The sequence below is a fragment of the Lagopus leucura genome, unplaced genomic scaffold (assembly GCF_019238085.1).
Source record: "Lagopus leucura isolate 7727_CA_CO unplaced genomic scaffold, USGS_WTPT01 Super-Scaffold_100126, whole genome shotgun sequence".
NCBI lineage: Eukaryota > Metazoa > Chordata > Aves > Galliformes > Phasianidae > Lagopus > Lagopus leucura.
In genome coordinates, this window is record NW_024962329.1 from 144,429 (window position 1) to 159,259 (window position 14,831).

The 14,831-nt window shown below is 59.2% G+C and overlaps 1 protein-coding gene across 2 annotated transcripts; it reads left to right on the forward strand.

Moving 5' to 3' along the window:
• The first annotated feature begins 3,411 nt into the window (after nt 1-3,411).
• Nucleotides 3,412-14,729, forward strand: WNK4 (WNK lysine deficient protein kinase 4). Of its 2 annotated transcripts, none has more exons than XM_042887914.1 (20): nt 3,412-3,881; nt 8,147-8,319; nt 8,660-8,880; nt 8,957-9,180; nt 9,525-9,613; nt 9,767-9,986; nt 10,062-10,386; nt 10,545-10,675; nt 10,749-10,816; nt 10,903-11,044; nt 11,114-11,230; nt 11,304-11,459; nt 11,711-11,768; nt 11,867-11,986; nt 12,126-12,664; nt 12,877-12,973; nt 13,060-13,465; nt 13,541-13,806; nt 13,916-14,013; nt 14,093-14,729. In XM_042887914.1, the coding sequence occupies exons 1-20, from the start codon at nt 3,459-3,461 to the stop codon at nt 14,156-14,158; spliced, it is 3,939 nt and encodes a 1,312-aa protein (XP_042743848.1). In that variant the 5' UTR covers nt 3,412-3,458; the 3' UTR covers nt 14,159-14,729. The 2 variants fall into 2 exon arrangements, with proteins under 2 accessions (XP_042743848.1, XP_042743849.1); XM_042887915.1 differs by having other exon boundaries at nt 3,413-3,881; nt 14,090-14,729.
• Nucleotides 14,730-14,831: the final 102 nt, after the last annotated feature.

The window sequence follows — 14,831 nt, forward strand, 5'->3', positions numbered from 1 at the left end:
AGGAGGGCTGTGGGGCTGCATGAGCAGCTCACCGGTACAGCTATGCTGAGTGCTTGTTTGCTGTTCCCTGTTTATACAACGGTGACAATGGCAAGCTGTAGCTTATGGTAAAAACAAAGACTTTATACCGTCCTCTGAAACTGTCGTTCCTATCTTTATTCGCTGCTTTATAGCACTTAGTGATGTCATCACAAGATCGGGACGCCAGAGCATTGCATTGCTCAGAGGTGCTTACGTGAGAGCTACGCTGGGTTGGAAGCCCTGGGGTGCTGGGTAGATCTGAAGGAGATGTAATTAAACTCTAAAGATGGCCTCCAACTATGACTTTCCCTGTACCCAGGGCAGTTCCTCCCTGTGTTCAGTGTGCATGATATCAGGGCTATAGATAATGCCAGAACAAGGCAAAGAACAGGAGATGTGTTCGTTGCCATGCACAACAGATACTGTCTCAGGCAGCCTCCCCTGTGAGCTGCTGATGCAGACAGGGAGTTGTGGTCTGCACTGCTGCAGAGAGTGCCCTGAGTTCCATCAGCAATGCTGCCCAGAGCCTTGCAGAGCAAATTCTGCATCCCAGGGCCGGGAAGTAGCAGCAGCCAATCCATGTGACTTCAGCAGATTGTGGGGCCGTGGCAGTGGAGCCATGCGGGTCCCCATCTCTGGGCTTTGAGGTCACAGCCAACGTCTGGATGTGCTGATTAGGGCTCATGGGCTGGGGCAAGGTGGAGCATGGGGGGCTGGTGCTGAGATAAGGTGCTATCGGGCTGTGCACATTTGGGTTCTGGTGTTTGTGGGAGGGAACAAGTTGAGAGGGTATTTAATTTCATGCAGCTAGTTAGAAGCAAGAGTTGCTTCAGGTTGATAAATTTATGAGTTGGGATGAATGTGCATGCAGGTCAGATCTGTGACTCTGGGCTAAGGAAATCCTCAGCAGTTATCTGCCTGGGGCTGCAGCTGCTGAGGTTGCAGTGCTGTCTCTTCCTGCGGGTCTGTGCCATAGGGTATGGGGCACACTGAGCTGAAAAGGAGGTCCCTGCAGGTGTGGGGTGCTGAAGCCAACAGGAAACATTCCCTCCAGCACTCCTTCTCTCAGCCCCTCCTGGGGGGCTGCTCAGCTCCTGCTACAGCCCTGCAGGCACACACTACATTTGGCCCCAGCCCCTCTGTTATCCCATCCTGAGTTTTGGGCTCGGAACAGAGAAATTCTGGCACATCTTGCTGGAATTGTTCTTTAATGAGCGATCTAATCCTGAGCAGAGAGATTGCAGTCCCCTGCTCTTTTCCCAGCAGCCAAATGCACGTGGAAATGCTGAATGGCCTGACTGCAGCAGCTGCCCAAAGCACAGGCCTGGCACCAACACCCGGAGCCAGGAGAAATGTCACCCTGATAACGTGCAGGAGCTGCATGTGTTTGCTGAGCACTGAGAAGGGGCTGACTGTGGACGGGAACCTCCTGCTTTCAGCACTGGCCCAGCTGCAGCGTGGTGTCCTGGGATGTGTTGGAGGGCACTTGCACCTCTTTGCAAGGTCACCTGCTACTGCTCAGCCCATGGTGCTCCTGCAGCTGCAGGGAAGAGGAAATGCTTCCAATGCTCATTGCAGAGGTGTGGGAGGAAAATATAAAGGCAGCCTCGTGCCCAATTTCCTCTCTGCAGGAGCCTCACCTGGGACGCTCATTCCCTGCTCCTCTGGGACATTTCAAGGCATCTCATTTCATGATGAAAACGCAATAAAGGGACATGACCGTACTGGAAATGAGACCAAGAGCCCTGCCTGGCTCTGCATGTTGTACCCTTGCTGAAGAGCACAGGCTGCCTGCCAGCCTTGGCCGCATCCCAGTGACCTGGCAGGGCCTGGACTGGGGCTGGAAGCACTTCAGGGCTGCACCGCTTGCTGGGCCTGAGAAACACTGGGCACAGTTCAGGACCGTCGCTGGGTATGGTGCATCTGAACTGTAGGTGTTGTTTGGTGGAATTGAATCATATTTTACAACACAAAAGCCTCCCATACCAGGTACGGTGCAGTGCTGCCCGTGGCAGCCCATCTGCCATCCTTGGCAGCCATTGCTGGAAAGATGCTGCTGCCTGGCACGGGGTATGTGCACCAAGCACATCCTGCAGCCTCCAGGGTGTGTTCTCCCAGAAAGGGGCCCTGGATACACTCTTGCGTGCAAGGCTGGATCAGAGTGCAATCACTGCTTTCTGCCAGCCTGTACTGCAAGAGTGTTCTGCAAGCGTGTGGAGATGCAGACCAATTTTCCCTTCCTGGAGATTTCATCCAGTCCTCTTCCTAGGTGAACAGGGCTGAGTGGACCGGGCACTGTGCAGGTACAGAGGTCTGCCTGTGAGCAGTGGGCTGTGCAGCCTGCCCAGGACTTCTGTGGAAACATTTCAATAGATGCTTCTCCATGCATCCAGCTGGACTGGGGGATTTGCGTAGCTGTGGGTGAGAGCAGCTGGATCCTGCATGCACCGTGTTTGATGCACCATGTTTGCACTTTAAATCTGCGCAAAGGACATGGCTGTGTTAACATTTCAGTCCTCCCCTTAATGTTTCCTGTATTGCTGAGTAGAAACAATCTGACCTTAGGGAAAAGAAATTAACACAAGAATCGATTGCTTTGTATTTTGTGTAAACAACTTTACAGGGTAGAACAACCTCATCATTTACACTGTAGAGACAACAAGCTTTTGTGCAGGCTCCTAGTGAGCGTGCAGCTGAAGGACACATGCATATTTTATATTTGTGTGACCCTCATTTCAGGAGCGCACCCAGTAGTAAACCCTGAGAGCAACGGGCTGTCTCGGAGTGCGGGATTCAATAGCACGGCAGTGCCCAGGACGGGAGAAGCTTCAGACACAGGCACTGCTCTGAAACTTCACAGCTACAGCTCTGAGAGCGGCTGAAGCAAACACTTCCCCACAGTCCGATTTGGCCCTGCATCATCTGGCCCGGTTTGCTCATGGCCACCCTGCGTGGACCCATCGCTGCTGGAGCGAGGGAGGGTGGGATCACCCCAGCCCTGCCCAGATACGGGGTTTGGGGTCGAGGTGGGCACTGTCCGGGGGAGCGCCTGGGGCTGGCGGTGAGCGGTGCCCGTCCCACTGCTCGCTCCGCTGTCCGTTCTGGTGCCCGGTGCCCACCCCAGGACCTGATGCCTCTCGGCGCACAGCGCACACCCAGGTGAGCGTCCCGGTGCTCTCTCTGATGCTTGGCCCCGTGCCTACGCCAGCGCTCGCTCCGGTTCCCTTGACGCTGCCAATGCCCACCCGGTGCCCTTCCTGGTGCCGGAGCCGCCTGAGCAGCGGGGTCTGGGGGGCGGTGGCCTCGCGGAGGCGGCGCCGTGCCGGGGAGGGTCTGGTGCCGCTGGGCGTGGCCACGCCGGTGCCGGGGCCCGTGCCGGGGCTCGGGGCGCTCCTGTTTGCAGGGCGGCGGTGCGGGGTGCGAAGCTGCGGGAGTCGATGCTGACCGTCGAACTCGCCGCCGCTGGAACCATGTCCCAGCCCGAGGCGGAGCGGGCAGGCGGCGGCTCCGCGGTGGAGCCGGGGCTCCCCGGTAGAGCACCGCACCGTAACCGCGGCCGGAGGCCCTCGGGACGAGACTCCCGCCGCGCTTCCTCCCGCTTCAACCGGCGGAGTTCGGTGGAACTGGAGCTGCTGGGCTACCCGGGGCCGAGCGTGGGGTCACTGCCGCCGCCGGGCACCGCGGCTCACCGTGAGCCGGAGGAGACGGAGAGCGAGGAGGTGGAGACGCGCGCCGTGGCCACTTCTCCCGACGGCCGATTCCTCAAGTTCGACATCGAGATTGGCCGGGGCTCCTTCAAAACCGTCTACAAGGGGCTGGACACGGAGACAACAGTGGAGGTGGCGTGGTGCGAGCTGCAGGTACGAGGGCAGGGTGCGCACCTGCGGCACGGCACGGCACGGCACGGCACAGCTTGGAATGGCACAGCCCGGGTAGGGGGACTCAGGGAGGCAGGGACCCCCGGTGCCCCCGCAACGCACTCAGCACTCTCTGCTGCAGCAGTGGGGCCAGAAACGTGGGGGAGGTTTGGACTCCTCGTGCGCTATCGCTGCCCCGGGACTCGGCTCCGTGCTCGGCTCCGTGCTCATCGGCCCTCCCACCGTCGCACGCTGTTTTCCCGTTGCTGTGTTACTGCCTGAGCTACAGAGCAGTCAGAGCGCTCATGGAGTGCCTGCAGCCCCTGCCCGCAGCGCCAGCCCTGCTTGGGGGAAAATCTGTGCTGCACCCCACTACTTTTTGGGTGTTCATTAGCTCACAGATCGCCCTTTGGAAGGGCAGACCATAGGGGAGCTGTCTCAGTGCCGGAGCTGGCTTGGAGGTGTGCTTCGATAGCTCTCAGAATGCTCTGGGGCACGTGCTCCAGGTAGCCGGGGGCTGGGTGCGAAAAGGTTCGGGGTACGGCATGTCCTTACTGCTTGTCAGCTGCTTGTCCTTGGTTGAAGTGGTGCCTGTGGGCCACCCACATGTGGTTTCTATGATGCTTCCAGGTGCTGACTGCTAACAGCATCTGGACCTATGGCTTCCCATGTGTCTCAGCTTCCCCATCTCCTCCCCCACTGCTCCCCAACAGCAGGATGCGATGCTAGGCAGCTGAGGACAGTGGTAGAGGTACTGCTCCTGTGATGCCTCCTCCCCTTCTGCACATGCTGGGAGCAATCCTGCCTGTGGCAGTAAGGCTGCGCGAGCAGAGCCCGGTAGTGGGGCTCCAGATTTCTCCTTGCAGCCCCCAGGGAGGGGCTTTGGTGAAGTCCAAAGTCTCCAACAGATTCTTGCCCCAGGGGTGGCTGCTGCAGCCGGAAGGTCCAAGTCCTTGTTTACAGAGAAAAACATGTCTTGCAAGTTTGTTGTCTTGTTCCTAAAGCCTTGGTGCGGCCGCATGGGATGGCTGAAGCCCAGTAATGCAAGAAGAGATCCTTTAGATAATGGTGCATGACTTTGGAGGGGTGACTACAGCCTGTGAGAGGAGGATGTGGTTCTCCTCAGTATTGTGAGATGGGGCGACTGCTTCAGAGAGCCCAGAGCCACTCAGCACTCCTCTTTTTCTATGCCCGCATTCCCTTGTAGCTCCTGGGTGTGCCCTGCAGTGCCAGAAGCCACAGCTCTGTGCTGGTGAGGGCAGCATCTCTGGTGGAAGTGACTTCCTCCAGAAGAGCCACTCATGCCCTGCGCATCCCACCTGGCTGCCTCATGACCCTGCATGCCCAGCCTGTGTGCCCCACTGTGCCGCAGTCACAGCCATGCCAGATCCCGGAGCTAACAGCACAGCTTGGTACTTGAGTGCTCTGTACTGGGCTGTGTCCCCTTGCGTGCCCAGTGTCCCTAACCAGGGTGTCTGTGGGGATTGGACTGCAGTCCCCAGCACCTGCCCTGCAGCAGGGGCTCTGCCTGTGTTCTGAGTTCTGCTTGCAGCTGGGCTGGCACCGTGTGCCAGTGACATTCAGGTCCCTGGGGATGAGAGCAACACCCTCTGGCTGGAGCAAAGACAGCTCCAAAGTGGCCCCCTCTGCTCTTTATTCAGTGTATCTCGTCCCCAAGTGCACATCCAATGAAAGTCTGGCAGCACATAAGCTGTCAAAGCTTGTTTTTTTTCAGCAATCGTGCAAAGAATCAGACACTGTGACACAAATACAGGATTTGGAACCGCAAATAAAAATGGTTGTGGTTCTGCCCTTTTAAAAATAGCTTTGTCCCTTGTCTTTCACAATTCTCCTTTTATTGCCTTTAAAATATAAATGAACACCTAACCTCAGCCCTGAATGCAGTTCCGGTCCCAGGAGCCTCATCCAGCCGCCGTGGTGCCTCCCAGACCCAAATCCCGGCTCTTGTCCCAGCCCTGCCTCACCGCCAGGTTGCCCAGTGCCTTTTCTCTGCCTTCCTGTAAGACCCCCTGGGGACCTCTTTGTCCCCGCTGCCCACAGCCTGTGCAGTGCTGTCTGTCCCTGCATCCCACAGACCCGCCGTGACCTGTTTATGCTTTCCAGCTTTAGATTTGAGACTATTTCTGTTAGATGCTGAGAGTTGGGGAAAGGGAGGAAACAGGGAGGAAACCAGAGGCCCAGAGTGGGATTAGCTGTAAATATGTTGCCAATGCATAGTTTTTCAGTGGGGACCCTTCTGGAGGGTTGCAGGAGCCGCCCCATGTGGTTGGTGCTGCCATGCCACCAGAAATCTGCCCTGGATCCTATGCTGGTGGGAGGCTGAGAGCTGAGTGGGGGTTGCTTGACGGGGATCTGGGGGTTTGGGAATGGAGCAGGTGCTTGTGCTCGTGCAGGATCACTGGGAGAAGAAGGGGGTGCTCTTGGATTCCTGTGTGGATGCAGGGGCTGCGTCTTCAGGGCTTTGAGTGCCCAGCACCTGAACCATTCCCACTGAGCACCTCTGCAGATATCCCTGGGTGCCCCCCTTCCTGGATGTGACTCTCAGCTCTGCCCAATGTGGTCTTTCACTGATTGATGCTGCTGGGACCCTCTGGCTGAGGTGAGCAGCACAGGAGTGCCATGGGCACTGCTCCAGCTGGGCATTGCCTCACACTTCAGTGAACCTCTGCACCTTCCTCCTCACCTCCATCTGTCCCCAGCTCTGCAGTTAGCCCTGTTGGGCATGCTAACAGCCATCTCCTGGCCCTGGGACAGGGCAGGACCGTTTCCCCAGCACTCCACTGCCACCCCCAGCGTCCTCCTCTTCCTCATCAGGAGGTGTCTGCTAGGAAAGAGCACTATGTCCCAGGCCGACAGCTCTGCTGGCAGCCCCAGCTGTACACTGTGTGCTGCCCTGCACTGCAATCCCAGTCTGAGTGGCTCCTGTGTGGCAGGGACCGTGTTGGGCACTGCTCCTCGTGCATGGCAGGGCAGGGCAGAGCCCTTGGGGTGCCTGGTTCCCTCTTTGGAATGGTGCTGGGGGCAAATCCATCACAGGCTTGAGGGAAGAGTGGGGCTCCCTTGAGCCTTGCTTCAGGCTCTCTGTGGGACATGTCTGCATGCCATCTTGGTCCCCCCTCATCGGACTCAGGGAGCCACAGTGACAGTCCTTGAGTCCTGGCCACAGCCTGCACGGCTGCCCCTTGCCCTGCAGCTCCATGGGGTGCAGCTGAGCCCCTGAGCTCCTTGCAGCTCTCCTGTTGGATGGTGGTGGGCTGGGGGGGCAGAGTGTGTGCTGGTCGGCTCGGGGGCCTTGGGCGCTGTTTTCCTCTCTGGCTATGAAAGATCCCATTCATCCACTGTAGCAAGGCTCAAGTTCTCCTCTGGGCTGAGCTGGGTCCCTGAGCATGTATTAAAGAAGAGAGGGGATTATGAAGCAGCTCCAGCCCAGCCGTGGGGCCAGTTATGATGCAATGAAAATATTACAAAAGCTGCCTTGGCTGTTGGATGGTGGCTGCCAGCCAAGGAACCGTGCATGGGGCGGGCAGCACCCGGCAATGGGGGCACCTCATAAACACTGTTGGCACTGCAGCCACCTGGGCTCTTGGGACTCTGTGCCAGCTCCTGGGATCTGTGCTCCTCGGTCCCTTTGGCTCTATGCTGAGTCGTTGCACCAGGGCGGTGCTGTCGGGTGCAGGGTGAGAGGCAAGATCTTGCTCCTTCTTCATCCCCCGTTCTGCTGTAGAGGGCTGCGTCCTCCCTGCAGCCCTGCTCAGTGCCTGTGTCAGTGCTCTTTGGCTTCCACTTTAATTAACTCTAGCTGGAGGAACATGGAAAAACCTGGGCTGGAGCCTCCCACGCCTGCTTTCCCCAACAAAGGCCTCATTGAAGAGGGCCGGCTCCCTGCCATGAAGGTGCCCAGTGCCTGAAGCTGCTGTGTGCAGTGGAGGCAGGAGCTGCCCAGGATAGGGGCAGATGGGTCTGCACGAGGCAGACCAACGGGTTGAGCACTTGGCAGTGTGGGGCTTGCAATGCCCATTCTGGCAGTGGGCACCATAGGGGAGCCAAGCGCAATGGCTGCGGGGCTGGGCAGGGTGGGTTTCACATGGGCAACTCGGCACAGGGGGATCTTCAGCCATCCCTCCCCAGCCTAACGGGCAAGGCAAGCGGCTCCATTGAGCCATGCGTTAGGCTGAGCGCAGGGAGGGGGGTGGGATGTGGCAGCCCCACAGCCCCGTGCCCCATCTCACTACCCACTGCCCCCGCAGACACGGAAGCTGTCCAAGACAGAGCGGCAGCGCTTCAGTGAGGAGGTGGAGATGCTGAAGGGGCTGCAGCATCCCAACATTGTTCGCTTCTACGACTCCTGGAAGTCATCTGTCAAAGGGCAGATCTGCATTGTGCTGGTCACTGAGCTAATGACATCTGGCACCCTTAAGACGTGAGTGGGGGCTGCTGGATTGGAGCGTGCAGGGAAAGAGAGGTGGGGGAGGGCTCTGCTTGGAGTGATGGCCAGCACATGGACTGGGGGGCCCCAGGGAGTCACATGGCAGTGCTCACCCCTGGCTCCCACTGCACTCCTGGCACCGGCAGCTTGGCTCGGATTTGGCGTTTTCTGTGTTGCCTTTGCAGAACTTGCCTGGGGAGGGGGCACAGGGAGCCCCCGGCTGCTGCATGCCCTTTACAGCTCAGTGGTGGTGGTGGGATTGTGGTCAGGCATGGGGCATGGCGCTGCATCAGTGCCTGTGGAGTGCTCTGGTGCCAGCCCTGTCCCCTCGCAGCTATCTGAAGCGGTTCAAGGAGATGAAGCTGAAAGTACTGCAGCGCTGGAGCCGTCAGATTCTCAAAGGGCTGCACTTCCTGCACACTCGCTCACCCCCCATCATCCACCGTGACCTCAAGTGCGACAACATCTTCATCACCGGCCCCACCGGCTCCGTCAAGATCGGGGACCTGGGGCTGGCCACGCTCAAGCGTGCCTCCTTTGCCAAGAGCGTGATAGGTGGGATGGGGGCCTGGGGGACGTGGAGGCACATGTGGGAACAGGCGCATTGCTGAGCCATGCTATGTGCCCCCAGGAACCCCTGAATTCATGGCTCCAGAGATGTATGAGGAGAAGTACGATGAAGCGGTGGATGTGTACGCCTTCGGGATGTGCATGCTGGAGATGGCCACCTCGGAGTACCCCTACTCGGAGTGCCAGAACGCTGCCCAGATCTACCGCAAGGTCACCTCAGTGAGTGCCTCAGGGCTGGAGGAAGGGGCAGTGTGGTGGGAGCTGCTGGACCTTGCTGCTCCTGAGGTACTCCACTTGGCAGGTTATGCAAGAAGCTAAAATTAGGCTGGGAGGTGAGAGGGTGCTCAGCTCTGCAAACTTTGCCAGAGCCAGCAGAGGGTAGAGACGCCCATGTGCCTCACCCCGTGCACTCATAGGGTGGAACGGAGCTGCTTGGCTGCTCTGTCCCCAGGGCATCGTGGCTGCCCCGGCAAGATCCAGCCAGCTCCTGCCTTCTGGGCTGGAGGCCCAGTGCTGGATCCAGCTGTCAAGCAGGGTCTGGCCCCACAGGGCACTGTCTTAGGGTCACCACAGCACCCTGCAGCTGCAGCTCGGAGGTTTCCTGATGGGTGCTGTCTCCTCCTGCCCAGGGCCTGAAGCCCAGCAGCTTCTACAAGGTGAAGGTGCCTGAGTTGAAGGAGATCATCGAGGGCTGCATTCGCATGGATAAGGACGAAAGGTGTGAGAGACTGGGAGAGGACACGGTGCTGCAGAACCCTGCCCTGAGTGTCTGCACCCCTGAGTGCACCCACACACAGTCCCTCTGCCCTATCCCTTGCTGCCACCCAGAGCAATGCGCTGTGAGCCCACACTGAGCAGCGCTTTCCTCCAGATACACCATCCAGGACCTGCTGGAGCACTCCTTCTTCCAGGAGGACACAGGGGTGCATGTGGAGCTGGCTGAGGAGGATGATGGCATTAAGTCAGGGCTCAAGCTGTGGCTGCGGATGGATGACACAAAGAAGCTGCATGGCAAGTACAAGGACAACAATGCCATCGAGTTTCTCTTCGAGCTCTACAAGGATGTGGCAGAGGAGGTGGCTCAGGAAATGGTGGGTGCTGCAGGGTGGAGGGGATGGGACACTGTGGGGATCCCTGCAGACCGATACAGCTCCATTCCTGTGCAGGTCGTCCTGGGCTTTGTCTGTGAGGCTGACTACAAGCTGGTGGCGAAGGCGGTGCGGGACCGCGTGGTCGCCATCAAGCGCAAGCGGGAGAAACTGAAGCGTGCGCAGGATGTGGTGCCACAGGCTGAGCTGGGGCAGGCGCCGGGCGTCCTGCAGCTGTTGGAGGACCTCAAGTCCCCACTGGCACCAGGCATCCCTGCACCTGCCCCAGCCACCACCGGCTCCAGGGACTCTGTTTTCAGCAGCACCTTCCCACCAGAGCCTGAGGAACCTGAGGCTGACCAGCACTTCGTGTACCGGCACACGAGCTACTCCTCGGCCACCTGTATGTAGGCACAGGGAAGCAGACATGGGGCTCTCCTGCTCCTCCAGCCACACCTGTGCATCGCACCCCAAGGCTGTGTTTACTAAAGGGGAACTGAGAGCTGGGGTTCCCCTTTAGTAAGCACAGCTTGCCATGCTCACATGTGCACTTGTTTGCAGCTGACTGCGAAACAGATGGCTACTTGAGCTCCTCTGGCTTTCTGGACTCCCCAGACGTGTCTCATCGCAGTGCTTCAATGGGGACTCCCACTAGCCCCCCACCCACCCGCTCCACACGTTGCTTCCCCACGGTGAGCCCATGAGGCTGGGAGGGTTGGGGTAGCAGCGGTGGTGGCACTGGTTCACAGTATCCCCTCCCCACAGAGCATTGCAGTGCAGCTACCCTCTGAGCGCCTGCCCACAGCCAGCGGCTTCTCTTCTCCAGTGGACAGGTAAGCACTGGGATCCTGGGCTGGAGCTGTCTAGGAAGGGGGCTGCAGGTGGGGACAGCCACACTCATGTACGGGGTGTCATGCAGCTATGCCTCGGATGTGGCATCGGGCATGAGCGACGGCTGTGAGGGGCTCTCTGCTGGTGAGCAGAGCAGCAAGCTGCCAGCCAAGCGGGCAGTGGGGAGGCTGCAGCGACGCAGAGCCCGGTCCCGGCTGCGCATCACCAATGTAAGTGCCGTTGTGTCAGGGTGAAATGCATCCCTGCTGCCTCTGCTGAGCCCTCCATGCTGCATGCAGATCTCCGACAAGAACGATCGGGTGGTGGAGTGCCAGCTGCAGACCTACAACAACAAGATGGTGACATTCAAGTTCGACCTGGATGGGGACAACCCAGAGGAAATCGCAGCTGTCATGGTGAGTGCAGGACTTGGATAAGGGTGGGGAAAGGGCAGCCGTGGTTCTGAGCATCACCACACTGCCCCACCAGGTCCACAATGAGTTCATTCTCAAGTCGGAGCAGGACAGCTTCATCCACCGCATTCAGGACATCATCCACCGTGTGGAGACTCTGCTGCGCAAGGATGGGCAAAGCGCATCCGAGCTGCCCGAGAGCCCCGAGGCTGAGTGTGTCACCGGCCATCCTGTGAGTGCCTGGTCCCAGCCCCCCACGCTGGGACCCCGAGTGTGGCTGGGGGTTGGCTGGTGCTGGAGCAGACGCTGCGGGTGCTGAATCTTTCCAGCCCCAGCAAGAGCAGCCCTGCAGCTCCGGGTCATGGTGCTGTCTGCATGACAGAACTGAGGCTCTTGTCCCTGCTTGCAGTGGAGATGGGTTGGGGATCGGTCATGCTTTGGTTCAGCTTGTTCCAGCACTGAGCTCAGCTTCTCTTTCCCCAGCAGGCAGAGCTGCAGCTGCAGGAGCTCTCACACTCCATCTCCTCCTCCTCACTCAGTGGTACGTCCTCACCTCTGTGTGAGCTCTTCCTGCACCCCCGGCTGAGCCAGGAGGGTTCTGGGAGGCCTAGATGGGCTAAGTGTGCCCTTGTGCCACAGACCTGGGCTGCACCAGCCCCAGCACCTCGCTCCAGTCACCCACCCTGCCAGCGCCGAGCAGCTCCCCATTGGAGAATGACCTCTCCAGCCCTGCAGAGCCACTGCCGGGCTCCCCTGCAGGTACTAGGCCTGGCAGGGCAGCACTTTCTCTACCCAGGACTCCCAGCCATAGCCCTGCCAGCTGCAGCACCTTTGCCAGACTTGCAGTGGCACAGTGCTCGGGGCTGCTCCCTGCTCCTGATGCTTCTCTTTCCTGCAGGCTCGGCGCAGCCCTGGCCTCTCATCTCATCATCTCCATCCTGGATGACAGCATCACCGGTGCTCCTACAGACACCCCCAGGCTCTTCAGGAATGTCTGTTCCCCCTGCTCTGCCAGTCCCCTCATCCCCCATCCCCAGTGGACCCAGGAGTCCCATGAGCCCCCCCGTGACCAGCACACCCTGGTCCCCAACCACCCCCCTCCTGTCCTTGGCCAATGTCTTTTCCCTGGCAGTGATGAGCGTGGCCCACACGCTACTGCCTGCTGTCTCCTCCATTGCCAGCTCAGGTGGGCACCTCTACCCCCCGCTGCTGCCTCGGCCACAGAATCTCGTCCTTGGGCCCCCACGCTTCGTTTACCCTGACCCTGCCAGTATGGCAAAATCCTCCCTGTCTTGCAGCGGGCCTCTGGGGGCTGACGTCCCTGCTATGGAGGGGCCCGTGCCATTCTCTCCTCCGACAGCAGTTCCTCTGTGCCCCACCGGAGGTCCCTTGACGATGCCAAGCACAGTCATGCCAGGGAGCCCGGAGGGCAGCACAGTGAGTGTGGGGCTCTGTGGAGCCGTTTGACGTGGGCCTTAATGCTTGTGTGCTGGGTTGGTGATGGGACACAGAGCCCTGCAGCACGGAGATGCTCCAGCACAGAGACAGCCCTGAGGAGCTGGGAGGGCTGAGCAGGCCAAAGGTCACAGTTGTGGGAGCAAAAGCAGAGGTACTGTAGTGGTATAGTGACAGCATACGGGTGCCTGCAGGTGCCGTTTGTCCCCCTCAAGCCCGATCACCCACTCATCGTCTCAGAGTCGCCAGCATCCAGTGTGCCCAAGGCCCGGCTGTCACCCATCAATGAAGGTGAGGTGGGGAAAGGACTGTGCCCACAGGGGCACTGCAGCATCCCTGGCGTCCCACTCACCCCAGGCCCCATGGATTCCCCCCAGAAGCCAAGCCCCAGATCCTGGGCCGCTTCCAGGTGACACCATCCAAGGAGCCAGCTGTCACATCCCCAGTGCTGGGCAGCAATGAGAGCAAGCAGCACGGCACGGAGTTGGCGGTGAGCAGCTCTCTGCTGCCCACCACCTCTGGCACAGGGAGCAGCACGAGCAGCAACTCTGACTCAGAGCTGGAGATGGCAGTGCAGAACCCTGAGGAGGAGGCAGTAGCTGAGGAGGGGACAGCAGTGCCGGCAGAGAGTGACCGGGAGGGCCCTGGGGAGGAGAGTGCTCCGCAGACGGTGCTGAGCCAGGTATGGCTGAGCCAGTCCCGCAGCTTGTCCTATGTGAGCAGCGATGACAGTGAGAGCGAGGACGAGGAGATCTGGGAGGAGCTGCAGACCCTGCGCCAAAAGTGAGCAGCCCCATAGTGAGCTCGTGGCTTCCTGTGCACACCAGGGGTGGGGAGCTGTGCTCATTAAGGCAGAAGGACGATGCCCTTTTGCAGGTCACCATATGTACACGAGGCTCAGCTCCCATTCTCTTTCCCAAGGCACTTGGCTGAAGTACAGCTGCTGCAAAGCACCCAGAAGAAGGAGATTGAGGAACTGTACCTGCGGATGGGGAAGCAGCCCCCGCTGGGCATCGTCTCCCCTGCTGCCATGCTCTCCAGCCGCCAGCGCCGCCTCTCCAAGGGCAGTTTCAACCCCTCCCGCCGGAACAGCTTGCAGCGCCTGGAGTTGGCGCAGCCCCCAGGTACAGCCCCAGTGATACCTGCAACTCCCAGCTAGGATGGGGCTCCCAAGGCTGAGCCTGTGTGAGGCACAGCTCAGTGCACCCACTCAGGACTGAACTGTCCCAGCAGGAATCATGCGCCGGAATTCACTGAGTGGCAGCAGCACTGGCTCCCAGGAGCAGCGGCTGAGCAAGGGCGTGACATTTGCAGATGATTTCAGCTGGATGGTAAGGGGTAAGGGGTTGGTAACAGCCCTGCGGCACTCCCAGCCTGCCCCAGCTCATCAGCACCTCTCTCCCACAGTAGCCAGCTGGCCAGGAGTTACTTCATGAGCTACCTCAACAGTGTGCCTGCTGCCCCCGCAGGGGGTGAGAGAGCCTCTGCACCATCTAGGATGGTGGGCGCTCACCTCGGGAAGCCTGGCCCTTTGCCTTTCTGCACCCTATCAAGACTTCACTGTTGGCACCTGCTGCTTCTGCACCAGACAGAGGGCTGTCCCCACACTTGTCCGATATGCTCTTTTCTGTGTGCCCCAGCCCTGTCTCATCCCAGTGGCACACAGCCATTTGCTTGAGCTTGGCCCCAGAAGCAGGAGGGATGAGTGCTGACACCGCTCATAGCATCACTGTGCTGCACTTTGCTCCTGGCTCCAAGAGCAGAACTGAACACCCCTTGCATCCACTTCACCCCTGCCACCGCACTGTCCTCCAACCATCCTTCAGTCCACGTGCACAACCCAGGGCCACCTCACAGCTTCACCTCCGGCTCCCCAGCTGCTGTCCATGGCTCAAAGTGCCACTTTCCTCTTGCAAGCTGCCAGGACCAAAGCTGGCTCCAGAGCAAGATGATGCCACCCTCAGCCCCCTAAAAAATGACAGCCCAGTGCATTTTGTTACAAACTGAAGTCTAGAAAGTGTTTTCATAAATACAGATTAAATACCAAGCATGTCTGTCTCTGTCTATGCAGTTGGGGTTCATGCAAATTTGAGTCAGATGATAAAAACAAAAAATGGAGAATCCCCCCTACATCTGCAGGTGTCCAGGG